A 17,365-nucleotide genomic window follows, 5' to 3' on the forward strand; every position below is an offset into this window, starting at 1 on the left:
TTGCTACTTTGTGATGAAGTATATTTACAAATTTCACTTGAGCAATGATGCAGATTTCATATCTTTGATACTATCTTCAAGGGGGAAGTGCACGTGGAAGTTGAACAAAGGTGTTCTTACAGTTACTCTTTTGCTTTGCTTGAATTCGATGGAGTCATGCAACTTGTACATGCTTATGATTGAAATGTCGTTTATTCCATCATGATTGTGGAATTTTAGTCTATAAGAAGTTGCAATGATGCGTCGGTCCTTACTACTCAGAAGATGATACGTAAACACCGTCAATTGGTCAGTGATAATGGGATTTCAAAACTAAACAGGGGATGAATTCAGATAATATGTGATTGATATTATGTGATTTATACTTATTAGATTCTTGTGCGACAAAGTCATTTGAATAATAAGCTTAACTTCATGCCGACTATGTTCATGTTGTAATTTTCGGACTTAGCCATTTTTACGACTCACTCCCTGGTTTGGCCCACGATAACATTCCATGGGCTACCTGTAGCCAAGAAAACCAAACCCAACAACAATGATTGGGGCCGGCCCAATTCCAACCCAACGGCCTGATTTAGTCTAGTAAAGCCGAGCGCACCACCATATCGAGCCTCTTGCTCCCCGAAACCCTGGTCAGATTTTCTAAGGCGATGGCGGGGTGAGGGTTTCTGGCCAAAGTTGGGAACGCGGCGGCAGCAGAGAGCTTCCTTCCAGATTGGGAGGAGGCCGCATGAGAGGGGCCATGAAGCCATCCAGACCTTGGATGGGTGGTGTGAGAAGAAGGGCGCATCTCGCCTGGTTAGGGAGCCAGCAGGGGAGGCTCCACAGGGAGCAGGCTGATGGTGGTTCCATCCCCCCAGAGCCCAACCTTACCCAAGGTCCAGCTCGAAACTTGGCTATTCTTCGAGGTAATTTGTCTCAAGCCACACGAAACCATGTTTTTTATTGGTGAAAATCACCAGATCTTGCACAGATGTTCCCCAAAGAAAGCCTTTTTTGCATGATTCAGTATCTTGCACCAATGCATTCCAAGGAATCCTTTCTTTTTGGCATGGTTGATTAGGTATCTGGCACCATATATCCCAAGAGAAGGGTTTTGACATAGCTGATTCAGTTATTTGCCAGCGTTCTGTATAAATGGCAACACTTTGTGGTTGGTTACAGTTCGGTTCATTTGAAAAAACAGAGAAAATGTCATGTTAAGGCCTTGTCCTAAGTTCACCTTCTGTAGAGCTGGTCTAGAAAAGGTTTAGATTGGCTTTGCAAAATTCGTGGGTTGCTGGCTTTGCAAAATTCGTGGGTGCTGTGTGTCAAATACTTAGAAGTTAAATTAGCAAACTATGGGGTTCGATCAGTACAGGTCTCATGTGTATATTAGATCAGATTATGCCGCGTCGCTTCTTTTTAAGGCATCTAAATGGCTGCTATCTGGTGCAACTTTTAATTTCATGACTCGTTATAGGTTTCTCTTCAGCACCAGTCACACAAAATGCTATTGGCACATTGGAATTGGCAAGTCCTGCAACAAGTTGTGGTATACCAACGGTTGTGTCAACTGAAGGTAAAGTGACAAACTAATATGCTTCTATGATCTATGGTCTGAAGTACTTATCTTTCATACTTGGGTGATCCCAACTACCCAACTAGTAGGCATCTTGACAAATGCAGGTAAATCACCAAGCAGTTTACCCGTGCTGAGAAGTCCATCCTTGGGCACTACATTTGTTGCACCAGTCTGGCCCACTGTGGTCCGTAGCTTACCAAGCCGGTGTAAAAGCACTTCACTCACTTTGCTGAAGAATGCTGGTATATTAACGAAACGCTCCTGTTTTGTACTCCCTCCGTCCCATAATATAAGAACGTTTTTGACATTAGTATAGTGTCAAAAACGTTCTTATATTATGGGACAGAGGGAGTACATTTTTGTAATCATCAATGGTAGAATGTTAGCCCTCCCGTTTTCTGCATAGTACAAAGCTCAGTCTACCCAACTGATACATTCTATCATTAGCTGTACTAGTTATAGTTAGTCATCAATGGTAGAATGTTAGTCTATCTGTGCCCTTTTTAAGTTGGTCAACTTTTTGCAGGTGGCAATCCTGTTGCCACCACATACATTTGGTACCCTGGCAGGCTCTTCTTTTTTGGATCTGTTGCAATTGTTCTCATTAAATATAACATTGATTTTTCTTAATGCAGACATGGCTATCCACTGCCCCTTTTAATTGCTTTGCTTGTTGCAGGTTCCTCTGCTACACTGGGGTCACAGATGAAACACCACCGATTTTGTACCTTGGCCGGAGACCAGTCAGTCACAAATTCAGGTAACTTGCCATCACTTTTGTTAAATACACCTGCTTTCTGGTACGTGCAGAAACACTGATAGATATTCTGTTGATTCATAATTTTTGATTGTCAATTGTCAGCTGTATTCTCTGCATATAGCGACGCCAACCTGTTGTATGTCTGAGCATTTTGGTACTTTTAACCTGTATGTATGCATTTTAAGTTCCCATGGCATGGTATTATGTGACCCCTCTCATTTCAGTTACTTAAACACACAATTGTTGTTTTGTATGGATGTGTTCTCTGTTTATTTTTTTGGTTATCATCTGTATATTAAGATTATGGCAAGAAGTTTCTCATCGTTTCTCGCATTCAGAGTCTCTTCTTTCACATGGTTTTTCTAGCCCTTATGCTAATGTTTTGTAAATTTCGAACAAGCTATGATCACTTACCGATCACCATATATGTACAAGTTCTATTTTGAGAAAACTCCCTAAGAAATTCTGTTGTCATATCTATTTATTTGTTTCATTTCTACACTTGTTACACACATTGTAAACAAGTAAGCTTATGGTTTCTCAGTGCAGCCCTAAATTTGGCTACCTTTTACAATTTGTTGCAGGTGACGACGATAGCAAATTTCAGCACGGTGATGTTCAAGCTTTGCGCAAGAGGATTGTAGAGGACACCAATCATACAACTACTAAGGTCCGTGTTTTTCAGACCAGGTACAAGAACTATTTTAGGCCACAGCTGGTGTCGCGGTGTTTAATTAGCCCTTGTCCTATCAATGATCGATGGATGGTCTTTCTACAACGTCAGACGTTTGAAATTTGTGGGCATAATCCTTGTTATCTGAGTTGCTTCGACGTTATGTGTTACGAGCATGGCTGCAATGATGGTGAATGGGAGCTTTTTCTGAACCACCTACTTGACAAGAAAGTTTATGTCATCGAGGATTGGGACTCATCATATTCCACCATCGAGACCTTCATGTATTATTACGGAGTTAGGCAGCCGGATGATGGGACTGGGGAACAATTCTTCAAAGGAGAATGTGACGCTTCATTTGATAGTGTCACTAACACAGCAAGCTTCTCTTACATAATCTGGAAAGATGATGAAATTGTTTATTCAGAGGTTTTCTCGGGCCTTGTGTGCTCTTCAGCGGTTGAAGTGGAAATGTATGCCGCGTATGCCCTTCTGTACAAAGCAGAACAATTGAAGATCCGTAAGTTGCTTCTATGGACTGATTCCAGAACAACAGTGGATGTCCTAACTGGCGAGCATCCAATCAAGAGGGGCGATGAGCATTGTGACTTTTATCTAACATTAAGGGCGATGAGAATGCGGTTCAGTTGGTTGATGGTAACTTGGAAACCGAGAGAGCTGATGTTTTTTGCGGATGGTCTTGCAAATCTTGCTAAGCTCCCTATCAATGATTTAGCTTCTGCTGTTAAACTTGCTCTTCTGAAATGGGCCAGCCACCTCCGGGGTTTACCAGTCTTCAGAGTTGAACGGACAAGTATCACACAAACAGCTGTCAAGAAATTTAGTATGTTCTTTGAACCTTATTATATGCTACTTAGTGTTCTGTAGCTGTGCATCATAGGTTTACAACCTGATACTCTAGTTGTGCTTTGTCATGGGAACTTACAGCTTTCATAGTAGGGTCCCATGATAGGTCTAGTACTCGTTGAAGTAACATATTCGTGGCCTGAACTTACAGCTACTCGTTGAAGTAACATAGTAAGTTGTAAAACTTGAATCCAAGTGCCACCGGGTTGTATCGGTTTGGTGGTAACTTTGGGAGGTTTACAGCTATAAATAAAGAAAAGAAACACGCGAGTAGCCATCATCGCCAAGAACAACAATCAGTACTCCTCCTTTTTCCCAGAATTAATCACTGGCTGATAAATGAAATAGAGAAAAAAAACTTAATCACTGGCTGGTACGGTGGTACCCTAATAAAAAACGAAAAGAGACTGAGCCGAAGTTGGGGTATAAAAGGAAATTCGCGCGCAGCGAGGGCACGAGAGGTATTTCATCTGGGGTAGGGGTAGGATCAGGATTTGACGTCCTAGGGTTGCACAAATAGCCCAGCCGCACCCCTCATCCCCTCCTCTATCTATCTCTTGCGGCGGCTGGAAATAGATCTCTCCACTTTTCGTGCGGCGCCAGCTGCTCCATCTCTCTCCTGCGTTGTGTGCGAAGGTAGGAAAGGAATCTGGTCATGGAGTGGGAGATTTGCTCCGGAGAGGCGCAAGGGGAGGTCTCTCTCTGCGCCCCCCTCTCTGCGAAAAGAGAGAGTACGGAGACCCAATCTTACGTCGCCTGCCTGCGTCATCCGGTATGCATTTGTTTACTGATTTCTTGGCCCTGCCTTTTCCCCCTTTGGGTATTTGATTTCCCCCTCATCCTGCATCCTGCAGGGACTGCTGGTTGATGCGATGCATCCCTCCCATCCCATCCCCACCCCAGGAGCGATGCGTCCGTACGCGGTCACGGATCTGCATGCCCTACGCCCTCCCTAGCCTGTTACCAACGGAGGCAGGATATTACTGGATGTGTCAGATGCTTGTTAAAGTGTGAGATGCAACCCATCTGTTTTCTTTTTTTCTTAACCCAAGGAAACATCGGGGCCATTTTTCTTCTTCTTAAATTTCTCGTATAGATTTTGATAATGGTGGATGGTTCCTTTCATTAGAAAACGAAACGATACTGTACAGAAGGATTACGTGTATTTATTTTTCAGTGGAAAAGGGAGGAGGAAGAATAAGTCCTTTTTGATTAATGGACCAATTTTCAATGGAGACGGCTTATGCTTTATATTCTTTTTCTATCTTGTTCCTTTTGCAAACGATTTTGAAGGGTGATAATAATTGTAGCGTTTAGGTACTTTTTTTTGTCACGGTGGGATTTGCCAACGCAAGGCTCTAAATTGTACTATTGTACCTTTCAAGTCTGCAAACGCAGATTGAGTGATGACCGATGAATAATATCTGGACATAGACTGGATTGCTTGACAGTTTGTTTCTTGTCCCTATGTGTGCCAAAGTAAATTCTAATATGTTTTATTTAACCAAATAAAATAAGCTTGTGTAGCAGGACAATTCTACTCCTGGCCGGCATGTAGTAGTAACGTTACTTGCACCCATAGACCTATTGTAAGAAAACATTTCTTTTTCCGGGGACTATAATCCGGGCTTACATAGGATGCTAGCACTTTCATCATGTTCAAAGCATCTCTCATCACAAACATAAATTAGTTTAAGGTTTATCCCAAGTCAAATCTCTCAACTTTGACTGTCAATAGTTTTGCAGTACAAGGTTTAATTTCTACCCGATTCATCGATCATGAAAAGTAGTTTCATAATATGTATTTTGTCTACTTGTAATTGTATATATATGTCATAAACTGCTTATATTTGTGACCAGAGGAAGGTCAGTGTAGTGAATAACTTTGTTTTGACTCCCTGATCTCCATTTGGCATGTAGATTACATTCACGGTGCAACAAGTGAGATCTGGTGAACATTCATGTGGCACTTGCAAAGCTCCATTGGGACGAACGTCCTTACCAACCAGATGAGTATTCGGTGAGTAAGAGCATCTACAACCACACACACCAATTTGAGCCCCCCAAATGTCGGCGGATGTGTCCGGGTGCCAGTCATACCGAGCATTTGGGCTGGGTTTGCCGGGTCCGGTTGGGTGCCATTTTCCTGTTCTGGCAGTGACCGGGCAGGCCGCCCGGACGTTTAGGGTGGTACGGGGGCTCCATTTGTAGATGCTCTAATGACAGCCGGCTAAAATATAATATGAAAACTTTGTCAAAACTATATTTGCACGACTCTTGAATTTTTGTCAAGTTGATGTCATTATTTGCATTTTTTCCAAAAAAACTAGCACTTATATATACGATTTGTTTAGAGTTTTTAACTTGAACCAATTTTTCTCGGATATGCTGAAGGCAATGGGGAGCTAGTGGGCGCCGAGAACACTTGATGAAATCCTCTTAAGTAGTACCACATTGTTTAATAGAAATTAGTAGGGGTCTTTATTTGGCAACTGCTTAAGACTTAATTCTTGTCATTTGGTCCTCCATTTTTTTTCTTAGTTCCGTTCATGTGCTCCTATGCGTTACTAGTTCATACTTGGCTTTGCTACTTTGTGATGAAGTATATTTACAAATTTCACTTGAGCAATGATGCAGATTTCATATCTTTGATACTATCTTCAAGGGGGAAGTGCACGTGGAAGTTGAACAAAGGTGTTCTTACAGTTACTCTTTTGCTTTGCTTGAATTCGATGGAGTCATGCAACTTGTACATGCTTATGATTGAAATGTCGTTTATTCCATCATGATTGTGGAATTTTAGTCTATAAGAAGTTGCAATGATGCGTCGGTCCTTACTACTCAGAAGATGATACGTAAACACCGTCAATTGGTCAGTGATAATGGGATTTCAAAACTAAACAGGGGATGAATTCAGATAATATGTGATTGATATTATGTGATTTATACTTATTAGATTCTTGTGCGACAAAGTCATTTGAATAATAAGCTTAACTTCATGCCGACTATGTTCATGTTGTAATTTTCGGACTTAGCCATTTTTACGACTCACTCCCTGGTTTGGCCCACGATAACATTCCATGGGCTACCTGTAGCCAAGAAAACCAAACCCAACAACAACGATTGGGGCCGGCCCAATTCCAACCCAACGGCCTGATTTAGTCTAGTAAAGCCGAGCGCACCACCATATCGAGCCTCTTGCTCCCCGAAACCCTGGTCAGATTTTCTAAGGCGATGGCGGGGTGAGGGTTTCTGGCCAAAGTTGGGAACGCGGCGGCAGCAGAGAGCTTCCTTCCAGATTGGGAGGAGGCCGCATGAGAGGGGCCATGAAGCCATCCAGACCTTGGATGGGTGGTGTGAGAAGAAGGGCGCATCTCGCCTGGTTAGGGAGCCAGCAGGGGAGGCTCCACAGGGAGCAGGCTGATGGTGGTTCCATCCCCCCAGAGCCCAACCTTACCCAAGGTCCAGCTCGAAACTTGGCTATTCTTCGAGGTAATTTGTCTCAAGCCACACGAAACCATGTTTTTTGTTGGTGAAAATCACCAGATCTTGCACAGATGTTCCCCAAAGAAAGCCTTTTTTGCATGATTCAGTATCTTGCACCAATGCATTCCAAGGAATCCTTTCTTTTTGGCATGGTTGATTAGGTATCTGGCACCATATATCCCAAGAGAAGGGTTTTGACATAGCTGATTCAGTTATTTGCCAGCGTTCTGTATAAATGGCAACACTTTGTGGTTGGTTACAGTTCGGTTCATTTGAAAAAACAGAGAAAATGTCATGTTAAGGCCTTGTCCTAAGTTCACCTTCTGTAGAGCTGGTCTAGAAAAGGTTTAGATTGGCTTTGCAAAATTCGTGGGTTGCTGGCTTTGCAAAATTCGTGGGTGCTGTGTGTCAAATACTTAGAAGTTAAATTAGCAAACTATGGGGTTCGATCAGTACAGGTCTCATGTGTATATTAGATCAGATTATGCCGCGTCGCTTCTTTTTAAGGCATCTAAATGGCTGCTATCTGGTGCAACTTTTAATTTCATGACTCGTTATAGGTTTCTCTTCAGCACCAGTCACACAAAATGCTATTGGCACATTGGAATTGGCAAGTCCTGCAACAAGTTGTGGTATACCAACGGTTGTGTCAACTGAAGGTAAAGTGACAAACTAATATGCTTCTATGATCTATGGTCTAAAGTACTTATCTTTCATACTTGGGTGATCCCAACTACCCAACTAGTAGGCATCTTGACAAATGCATCTTGACAAATGCAGGTAAATCACCAAGCAGTTTACCCGTGCTGAGAAGTCCATCCTTGGGCACTACATTTGTTGCACCAGTCTGGCCCACTGTGGTCCGTAGCTTACCAAGCCGGTGTAAAAGCACTTCACTCACTTTGCTGAAGAATGCTGGTATATTAACGAAACGCTCCTGTTTTGTACTCCCTCCGTCCCATAATATAAGAACGTTTTTGACATTAGTATAGTGTCAAAAACGTTCTTATATTATGGGACAGAGGGAGTACATTTTTGTAATCATCAATGGTAGAATGTTAGCCCTCCCGTTTTCTGCATAGTACAAAGCTCAGTCTGCCCAACTGATACATTCTATCATTAGCTGTACTAGTTATAGTTAGTCATCAATGGTAGAATGTTAGTCTATCTGTGCCCTTTTTAAGTTGGTCAACTTTTTGCAGGTGGCAATCCTGTTGCCACCACATACATTTGGTACCCTGGCAGGCTCTTCTTTTTTGGATCTGTTGCAATTGTTCTCATTAAATATAACATTGATTTTTCTTAATGCAGACATGGCTATCCACTGCCCCTTTTAATTGCTTTGCTTGTTGCAGGTTCCTCTGCTACACTAGGGTCACAGATGAAACACCACCGATTTTGTACCTTGGCTGGAGACCAGTCAGTCACAAATTCAGGTAACTTTCCATCACTTTTGTTAAATACACCTGCTTTCTGGTACGTGCAGAAACACTGATAGATATTCTGTTGATTCATAATTTTTGATTGTCAATTGTCAGCTGTATTCTCTGCATATAGCGATGCCAACCTGTTGTATGTCTGAGCATTTTGGTACTTTTAACCTGTATGTATGCATTTTAAGTTCCCATGGCATGGTATTATGTGACCCCTCTCATTTCAGTTACTTAAACACACAATTGTTGTTTTGTATGGATGTGTTCTCTGTTTATTTTTTTGGTTATCATCTGTATATTAAGATTATGGCAAGAAGTTTCTCATCGTTTCTCGCATTCAGAGTCTCTTCTTTCACATGGTTTTTCTAGCCCTTATGCTAATGTTTTGTAAATTTCGAACAAGCTATGATCACTTACCGATCACCATATATGTACAAGTTCTATTTTGAGAAAACTCCCTAAGAAATTCTGTTGTCATATCTATTTATTTGTTTCATTTCTACACTTGTTACACACATTGTAAACAAGTAAGCTTATGGTTTCTCAGTGCAGCCCTAAATTTGGCTACCTTTTACAATTTGTTGCAGGTGACGACGATAGCAAATTTCAGCGCGGTGATGTTCAAGCTTTGCGCAAGAGGATTGTAGAGGACACCAATCATACAACTACTAAGGTCCGTGCTTTTCAGACCAGGTACAAGAACTATTTTAGGCCACAGCTGGTGTCGCGGTGTTTAATTAGCCCTTGTCCTATCAATGATCGATGGATGGTCTTTTTACAACGTCAGACGTTTGAAATTTTTGGGCATAATCCTTGTTATCTGAGTTGCTTCGACGTTATGTGTTACGAGCATGGCTGCAATGATGGTGAATGGGAGCTTTTTCTGAACCACCTACTTGACAAGAAAGTTTATGTCATCGAGTATTGGGACTCATCATATTCCACCATCGAGACCTTCATGTATTATTACGGAGTTAGGCAGGCGGATGATGGGACTGGGGAACAATTCTTCAAAGGAGAATGTGACCCTTCATTTGATAGTGTCACTAACACAGCAAGCTTCTCTTACATAATCTGGAAAGATGATGAAATTGTTTATTCAGAGGTTTTCTCGGGCCTTGTGTGCTCTTCAGCGGTTGAAGCGGAAATGTATGCCGCGTATGCCCTTTTGTACAAAGCGGAACAGTTGAAGATCCGTAAGTTGCTTCTATGGACTGATTCCAGAACAACAGCGGATGTCCTAACTGGCGAGCATCCAATCAAGAGGGGCGATGAGCATTGTGACTTTTATCTAACATTAAGGGCGATGAGAATGCGGTTCAGTTGGTTGATGGTAACTTGGAAACCGAGAGAGCTGATGTTTTTTGCGGATGATCTTGCAAATCTTGCTAAGCTCCCTATCAATGATTTACCTTCTGCTGTTAAACTTGCTCTTCTAAAATGGGCCAGCCACCTCCGGGGTTTACCAGTCTTCAGAGTTGAACGGACAAGTATCACACAAACAGCTGTCAAGAAATTTAGTATGTTCTTTGAACCTTATTATATGCTACTTAGTGTTCTGTAGCTGTGCATCATAGGTTTACAACCTGATACTCTAGTTGTGCTTTGTCATGGGAACTTACAGCTTTCATAGTAGGGTCCCATGATAGGTCTAGTACTCGTTGAAGTAACATATTCGTGGCCTGAACTTACAGCTACTCGTTGAAGTAACATAGTAAGTTGTAAAACTTGAATCCAAGTGCCACCGGGTTGTATCGGTTTGGTGGTAACTTTGGGAGGTTTCCAGCTATAAATAAAGAAAAGAAACACGCGAGTAGCCATAATCGCCAAGAACAACAATCAGTACTCCTCCTTTTTCCCAGAATTAATCACTGGCTGATAAATGAAATAGAGAAAAAACTTAATCACTGGCTGGTACGGTGGTACCCTAATAAAAAACGAAAAGAGACTGAGCCGAAGTTGGGGTATAAAAGGAAATTCGCGCGCAGCGAGGGCACGAGAGGTATTTCATCCGGGGTAGGGGTAGGATCGGGATTTGACGTCCTAGGGTTGCACAAATAGCCCAGCCGCACCCCTCATCCCCTCCTCTATCTATCTCCTGCGGCGGCTGGAAATAGATCTCTCCACTTTTCGTGCGGCGCCAGCTGCTCCATCTCTCTCCTGCGTTTCGTGCGCAGGTAGGAAAGGAATCTGGTCATGGAGTGGGAGATTTGCTCCGGAGAGGCGCAAGGGGAGGTCTCTCTCTGCGCCCCCCTCTCTGCGAAAAGAGAGAGTACGGAGACCCAATCTTACGTCGCCTGCCTGCGTCATCCGGTATGCATTTGTTTACTGATTTCTTGGCCCTGCCTTTTCCCCCTTTGGGTATTTGATTTCCCCCTCATCCTGCATCCTGCAGGGACTGCTGGTTGATGCGATGCATCCCTCCCATCCCATCCCCACCCCAGGAGCGATGCGTCCGTACGCGGTCACGGATCTGCACGCCCTACGCCCTCCCTAGCCTGTTACCAACGGAGGCAGGATATTACTGGATGTGTCAGATGCTTGTTAAAGTGTGAGATGCAACCCATCTGTTTTCTTTTTTTCTTAACCCAAGGAAACATCGGGGCCATTTTTCTTCTTCTTAAATTTCTCGTATAGATTTTGATAATGGTGGATGGTTCCTTTCATTAGAAAACGAAACGATACTGTACAGAAGGATTACGTGTATTTATTTTTCAGTGGAAAAGGGAGGAGGAAGAATAAGTCCTTTTTGATTAATGGACCAATTTTCAATGGAGACGGCTTATGATTTATATTCTTTTTCTATCTTGTTCCTTTTGCAAAAGATTTTGAAGGGTGATAATAATTGTAGCGTTTAGGTACTTTTTTTTGTCACGGTGGGATTTGCCAACGCAAGGCTCTAAATTGTACTATTGTACCTTTCAAGTCTGCAAACGCAGATTGAGTGATGACCGATGAATAATATCTGGACATAGACTGGATTGCTTGACAGTTTGTTTCTTGTCCCTATGTGTGCCAAAGTAAATTCTAATATGTTTTATTTAACCAAATAAAATAAGCTTGTGTAGCAGGACAATTCTACTCCTGGCCGGCATGTAGTAGTAACGTTACTTGCACCCATAGACCTATTGTAAGAAAACATTTCTTTTTCCGGGGACTATAATCCGGGCTTACATAGGATGCTAGCACTTTCATCATGTTCAAAGCATCTCTCATCACAAACATAAATTAGTTTAAGGTTTATCCCAAGTCAAATCTCTCAACTTTGACTGTCAATAGTTTTGCAGTACAAGGTTTAATTTCTACCCGATTCATCGATCATGAAAAGTAGTTTCATAATATGTATTTTGTCTACTTGTAATTGTATATATATGTCATAAACTGCTTATATTTGTGACCAGAGGAAGGTCAGTGTAGTGAATAACTTTGTTTTGACTCCCTGATCTCCATTTGGCATGTAGATTACATTCACGGTGCAACAAGTGAGATCTGGTGAACATTCATGTGGCACTTGCAAAGCTCCATTGGGACGAACGTCCTTACCAACCAGATGAGTATTCGGTGAGTAAGAGCATCTACAACCACACACACCAATTTGAGCCCCCCAAATGTCAGCGGATGTGTCCGGGTGCCAGTCATACCGAGCATTTGGGCTGGGTTTGCCGGGTCCGGTTGGGTGCCATTTTCCTGTTCTGGCAGTGACCGGGCAGGCCGCCCGGACGTTTAGGGTGGTACGGGGGCTCCATTTGTAGATGCTCTAATGACAGCCGGCTAAAATATAATATGAAAACTTTGTCAAAACTATATTTGCATCTTGAATTTTTGTCAAGTTGATGTCATTATTTGCATTTTTTCCAAAAAAAACTAGCACTTATATATACGATTTGTATAGAGTTTTTAACTTGAACCAATTTTTCTCGGATATGCTGAAGGCAATGGGGAGCTAGTGGGCGCCGAGAACACTTGATGAAATCCTCTTAAGTAGTACCACATTGTTTAATAGAAATCAGTAGGGGTCTTTATTTGGCAACTGCTTAAGACTTAATTCTTGTCATTTGGTCCTCCATTTTTTTTCTTAGTTCCGTTCATGTGCTCCTATGCGTTACTAGTTCATACTTGGCTTTGCTACTTTGTGATGAAGTATATTTACAAATTTCACTTGAGCAATGATGCAGATTTCATATCTTTGATACTATCTTCAAGGGGGAAGTGCACGTGGAAGTTGAACAAAGGTGTTCTTACAGTTACTCTTTTGCTTTGCTTGAATTCGATGGAGTCATGCAACTTGTACATGCTTATGATTGAAATGTCGTTTATTCCATCATGATTGTGGAGTTTTAGTCTATAAGAAGTTGGAATGATGCGTCGGTCCTTACTACTCAGAAGATGATACATAAACACCGTCAATTGGTCAGTGATAATGGGATTTCAAAACTAAACAGGGGATGAATTCAGATAATATGTGATTGATATTATGTGATTTATACTTATTAGATTCTTGTGCGACAAAGTCATTTGAATAATAAGCTTAACTTCATGCCGACTATGTTCATGTTGTAATTTTCGGACTTAGCCATTTTTACGACTCACTCCCTGGTTTGGCCCACGATAACATTCCATGGGCTACCTGTAGCCAAGAAAACCAAACCCAACAACAATGATTGGGGCCGGCCCAATTCCAACCCAACGGCCTGATATAGTCCAGTAAAGCCGAGCGCACCACCATATCGAGCCTCTTGCTCCCCGAAACCCTGGTCAGATTTTCTAAGGCGACGGCGGGGTGAGGGTTTCTGGCCAAAGTTGGGAACGCGGCGGCAGCAGAGAGCTTCCTTCCAGATTGGGAGGAGGCCGCATGAGAGGGGCCATGAAGCCATCCAGAGCTTGGATGGGTGGTGTGAGAAGAAGGGTGCATCTCACCTGGTTAGGGAGCCAGCAGGGGAGGCTCCACAGGGAGCAGGCTGATGGTGGTTCCATCCCCCCAGAGCCCAACCTTACCCAAGGTCCAGCTCGAAACTTGGCTCTTCTTCGAGGTAATTTGTCTCAAGCCACACAAAACCATGTTTTTTGTTGGTGAAAATCACCAGATCTTGCACAGATGTTCCCCAAAGAAAGCCTTTTTTGCATGATTCAATATCTTGCACCAATGCATTCCAAGGAATCCTTTCTTTTTGGCATGGTTGATTAGGTATCTGGCACCATATATCCCAAGAGAAGGGTTTTGACATAGCTGATTCAGTTATTTGCCAGCGTTCTGTATAAATGGCAACACTTTGTGGTTGGTTACAGTTCAGTTCATTTGAAAAAACAGAGAAAACGTCATGTTAAGGCCTTGTCCTAAGTTCACCTTCTGTAGAGCTGGTCTAGAAAAGGTTTAGATTGGCTTTGCAAAATTTGTGGGTTGCTGGCTTTGCAAAATTCGTGGGTGCTGTGTGTCAAATACTTAGAAGTTAAATTAGCAAACTATGGGGTTCGATCAGTACAGGTCTCATGTGTATATTAGATCAGATTATGCCGCGTCGCTTCTTTTTAAGGCATCTAAATGGCTGCTATCTGGTGCAACTTTTAATTTCATGACTCGTTACAGGTTTCTCTTCAGCACCAGTCACACAAAATGCTATTGGCACATTGGAATTGGCAAGTCCTACAACAAGTTGTGGTATACCAACGGTTGTGTCAACTGAAGGTAAAGTGACAAACTAATATGCTTCTATGATCTATGGTCTAAAGTACTTATCTTTCATACTTGGGTGATCCCAACTACCCAACTAGTAGGCATCTTGACAAATGCATCTTGACAAATGCAGGTAAATCACCAAGCAGTTTACCCGTGCTGAGAAGTCCATCCTTGGGCACTACATTTGTTGCACCAGTCTGGCCCACTGTGGTCCGTAGCTTACCAAGCCGGTGTAAAAGCACTTCACTCACTTTGCTGAAGAATGCTGGTATATTAACGAAACGCTCCTGTTTTGTACTCCCTCCGTCCCATAATATAAGAACGTTTTTGACATTAGTATAGTGTCAAAAACGTTCTTATATTATGGGACAGAGGGAGTACATTTTTGTAATCATCAATGGTAGAATGTTAGCCCTCCCGTTTTCTGCATAGTACAAAGCTCAGTCTGCCCAACTGATACATTCTATCATTAGCTGTACTAGTTATAGTTAGTCATCAATGGTAGAATGTTAGTCTATCTGTGCCCTTTTTAAGTTGGTCAACTTTTTGCAGGTGGCAATCCTGTTGCCACCACATACATTTGGTACCCTGGCATGCTCTTCTTTTTTGGATCTGTTGCAATTGTTCTCATTAAATATAGCATTGATTTTTCTTAATGCAGACATGGCTATCCACTGCCCCTTTTAATTGCTTTGCTTGTTGCAGGTTCCTCTGCTACACTGGGGTCACAGATGAAACACCACCGATTTTGTACCTTGGCTGGAGACCAGTCAGTCACAAATTCAGGTAACTTGCCATCACTTTTGTTAAATACACCTGCTTTCTGGTACGTGCAGAAACACTGATAGATATTCTGTTGATTCATAATTTTTGATTGTCAATTGTCAGCTGTATTCTCTGAATATAGCGATGCCAACCTGTTGTATGTCTGAGCATTTTGGTACTTTTAACCTGTATGTATGCATTTTAAGTTCCCATGGCATGGTATTATGTGACCCCTCTCATTTCAGTTACTTAAACACACAATTGTTGTTTTGTATGGATGTGTTCTCTGTTTATTTTTTTGGTTATCATCTGTATATTAAGATTATGGCAAGTTCTCATCGTTTCTCGCATTCAGAGTCTCTTCTTTCACATGGTTTTTCTAGCCCTTATGCTAATGTTTTGTAAATTTCGAACAAGCTATGATCACTTACCGATCACCATATATGTACAAGTTCTATTTTGAGAAAACTCCCTAAGAAATTCTGTTGTCATATCTATTTATTTGTTTCATTTCTACACTTGTTACACACATTGTAAACAAGTAAGCTTATGGTTTCTCAGTGCAGCCCTAAATTTGGCTACCTTTTACAATTTGTTGCAGGTGACGACGATAGCAAATTTCAGCGCGGTGATGTTCAAGCTTTGCGCAAGAGGATTGTAGAGGACACCAATCATACAAATACTAAGGTCCGTGCTTTTCAGACCAGGTACAAGAACTATTTTAGGCCACAGCTGGTGTCGCGGTGTTTAATTAGCCCTTGTCCTATCAATGATCGATGGATGGTCTTTTTACAACGTCAGACGTTTGAAATTTGTGGGCATAATCCTTGTTATCTGAGTTGCTTCGACGTTATGTGTTACGAGCATGGCTGCAATGATGGTGAATGGGAGCTTTTTCTGAACCACCTACTTGACAAGAAAGTTTATGTCATCGAGGATTGGGACTCATCATATTCCACCATCGAGACCTTCATGTATTATTACGGAGTTAGGCAGCCGGATGATGGGACTGGGGAACAATTCTTCAAAGGAGAATGTGACCCTTCATTTGATAGTGTCACTAACACAGCAAGCTTCTCTTACATAATCTGGAAAGATGATGAAATTGTTTATTCAGAGGTTTTCTCGGGCCTTGTGTGCTCTTCAGCGGTTGAAGCGGAAATGTATGCCGCGTATGCCCTTCTGTACAAAGCGGAACAGTTGAAGATCCGTAAGTTGCTTCTATGGACTGATTCCAGAACAACATCGGATGTCCTAACTGGCGAGCATCCAATCAAGAGGGGCGATGAGCATTGTGACTTTTATCTAACATTAAGGGCGATGAGAATGCGGTTCAGTTGGTTGATGGTAACTTGGAAACCGAGAGAGCTGATGTTTTTTGCGGATGATCTTGCAAATCTTGCTAAGCTCCCTATCAATGATTTACCTTCTGCTGTTAAACTTGCTCTTCTGAAATGGGCCAGCCACCTCCGGGGTTTACCAGTCTTCAGAGTTGAACGGACAAGTATCACACAAACAGCTGTCAAGAAATTTAGTATGTTCTTTGAACCTTATTATATGCTACTTAGTGTTCTGTAGCTGTGCATCATAGGTTTACAACCAGATACTCTAGTTGTGCTTTGTCATGGGAACTTACAGCTTTCATAGTAGGGTCCCATGATAGGTCTAGTACTCGTTGAAGTAACATATTCGTGGCCTGGACCTTGTAGTTGTAGGCCTACAGTTGTTTTTTATAAGTAGCCTATTTCTGTTTGATGTTAGTTCAGAGTTAAATTTGTAGGGATACCTTGAACTAAGACATATTTATGCTGCAGAGAACGTAATATTGGATGATGAAACATATGGCGTGAAGGGCCCTGACGTCTATCTTGTTGAAGTCGAAGAGGGCCGTAAGTTGGAATGCTTTGTTGCGCTTAAACAGACTCTCTAGCCAAGTCAACTGACAGTGGCCCTTGACAGTTATGATGATAAGTGTGATTCGTTCAAGGAACAATTGGGAACTGTCACTCTCAAGAAATCACGCAAAAATCTTGGTTCAGGGCCAATGCCTGGTACATGCAGCACTTTCACTAGTGAATCTCTTCCCGCATTGCCACCGCCTGATGCGTCCAACACTTCATCAACCAGCAAATCTGCATTGCCA

The 17,365-nt window shown here is 42.2% G+C and overlaps 3 protein-coding genes across 3 annotated transcripts; all 3 read left to right on the forward strand.

Moving 5' to 3' along the window:
• The first annotated feature begins 730 nt into the window (after positions 1-730).
• Positions 731-3,885, forward strand: LOC147974528 (uncharacterized). The gene is made up of 5 exons (XM_087520070.1): positions 731-908; positions 1,463-1,561; positions 1,669-1,806; positions 2,244-2,324; positions 2,909-3,885. The coding sequence occupies exons 1-5, from the start codon at positions 731-733 to the stop codon at positions 3,883-3,885; spliced, it is 1,473 nt and encodes a 490-aa protein (XP_087376196.1).
• Positions 3,886-7,178: 3,293 nt separating this feature from the next.
• Positions 7,179-10,347, forward strand: LOC147974529 (uncharacterized). Its single transcript, XM_087520071.1, has 5 exons — positions 7,179-7,356; positions 7,911-8,009; positions 8,131-8,268; positions 8,706-8,786; positions 9,371-10,347. The coding sequence occupies exons 1-5, from the start codon at positions 7,179-7,181 to the stop codon at positions 10,345-10,347; spliced, it is 1,473 nt and encodes a 490-aa protein (XP_087376197.1).
• Positions 10,348-13,635: 3,288 nt separating this feature from the next.
• On the forward strand, positions 13,636-17,152 carry LOC147974530 (uncharacterized). The gene is made up of 6 exons (XM_087520072.1): positions 13,636-13,813; positions 14,368-14,466; positions 14,588-14,725; positions 15,163-15,243; positions 15,824-16,756; positions 17,037-17,152. The coding sequence occupies exons 1-6, from the start codon at positions 13,636-13,638 to the stop codon at positions 17,150-17,152; spliced, it is 1,545 nt and encodes a 514-aa protein (XP_087376198.1).
• Positions 17,153-17,365: the final 213 nt, after the last annotated feature.

The sequence above is a fragment of the Triticum urartu genome, chromosome 4A (assembly GCF_056163025.1).
Source record: "Triticum urartu cultivar PI428250 chromosome 4A, HENAU_Tu73, whole genome shotgun sequence".
In the NCBI taxonomy this organism is placed as follows: Eukaryota; Viridiplantae; Streptophyta; class Magnoliopsida; order Poales; family Poaceae; genus Triticum; species Triticum urartu.

Coding starts and splice junctions, on each gene's coding strand:
- LOC147974528 (XM_087520070.1), top strand. CDS start 731: ATGAGAGGGGCCATGAAGCCATCCAGACCTTGGATGGGTGGTGTGAGA. Junction 1,807..2,243: donor CACTTTGCTGAAGAATGCTG/GTATATTAACGA, acceptor TGCTTGTTGCAG/GTTCCTCTGCTACACTGGGG. Junction 2,325..2,908: donor CCAGTCAGTCACAAATTCAG/GTAACTTGCCAT, acceptor AATTTGTTGCAG/GTGACGACGATAGCAAATTT.
- LOC147974529 (XM_087520071.1), top strand. CDS start 7,179: ATGAGAGGGGCCATGAAGCCATCCAGACCTTGGATGGGTGGTGTGAGA. Junction 7,357..7,910: donor AAACTTGGCTATTCTTCGAG/GTAATTTGTCTC, acceptor GACTCGTTATAG/GTTTCTCTTCAGCACCAGTC. Junction 8,269..8,705: donor CACTTTGCTGAAGAATGCTG/GTATATTAACGA, acceptor TGCTTGTTGCAG/GTTCCTCTGCTACACTAGGG.
- LOC147974530 (XM_087520072.1), top strand. CDS start 13,636: ATGAGAGGGGCCATGAAGCCATCCAGAGCTTGGATGGGTGGTGTGAGA. Junction 14,726..15,162: donor CACTTTGCTGAAGAATGCTG/GTATATTAACGA, acceptor TGCTTGTTGCAG/GTTCCTCTGCTACACTGGGG. Junction 15,244..15,823: donor CCAGTCAGTCACAAATTCAG/GTAACTTGCCAT, acceptor AATTTGTTGCAG/GTGACGACGATAGCAAATTT.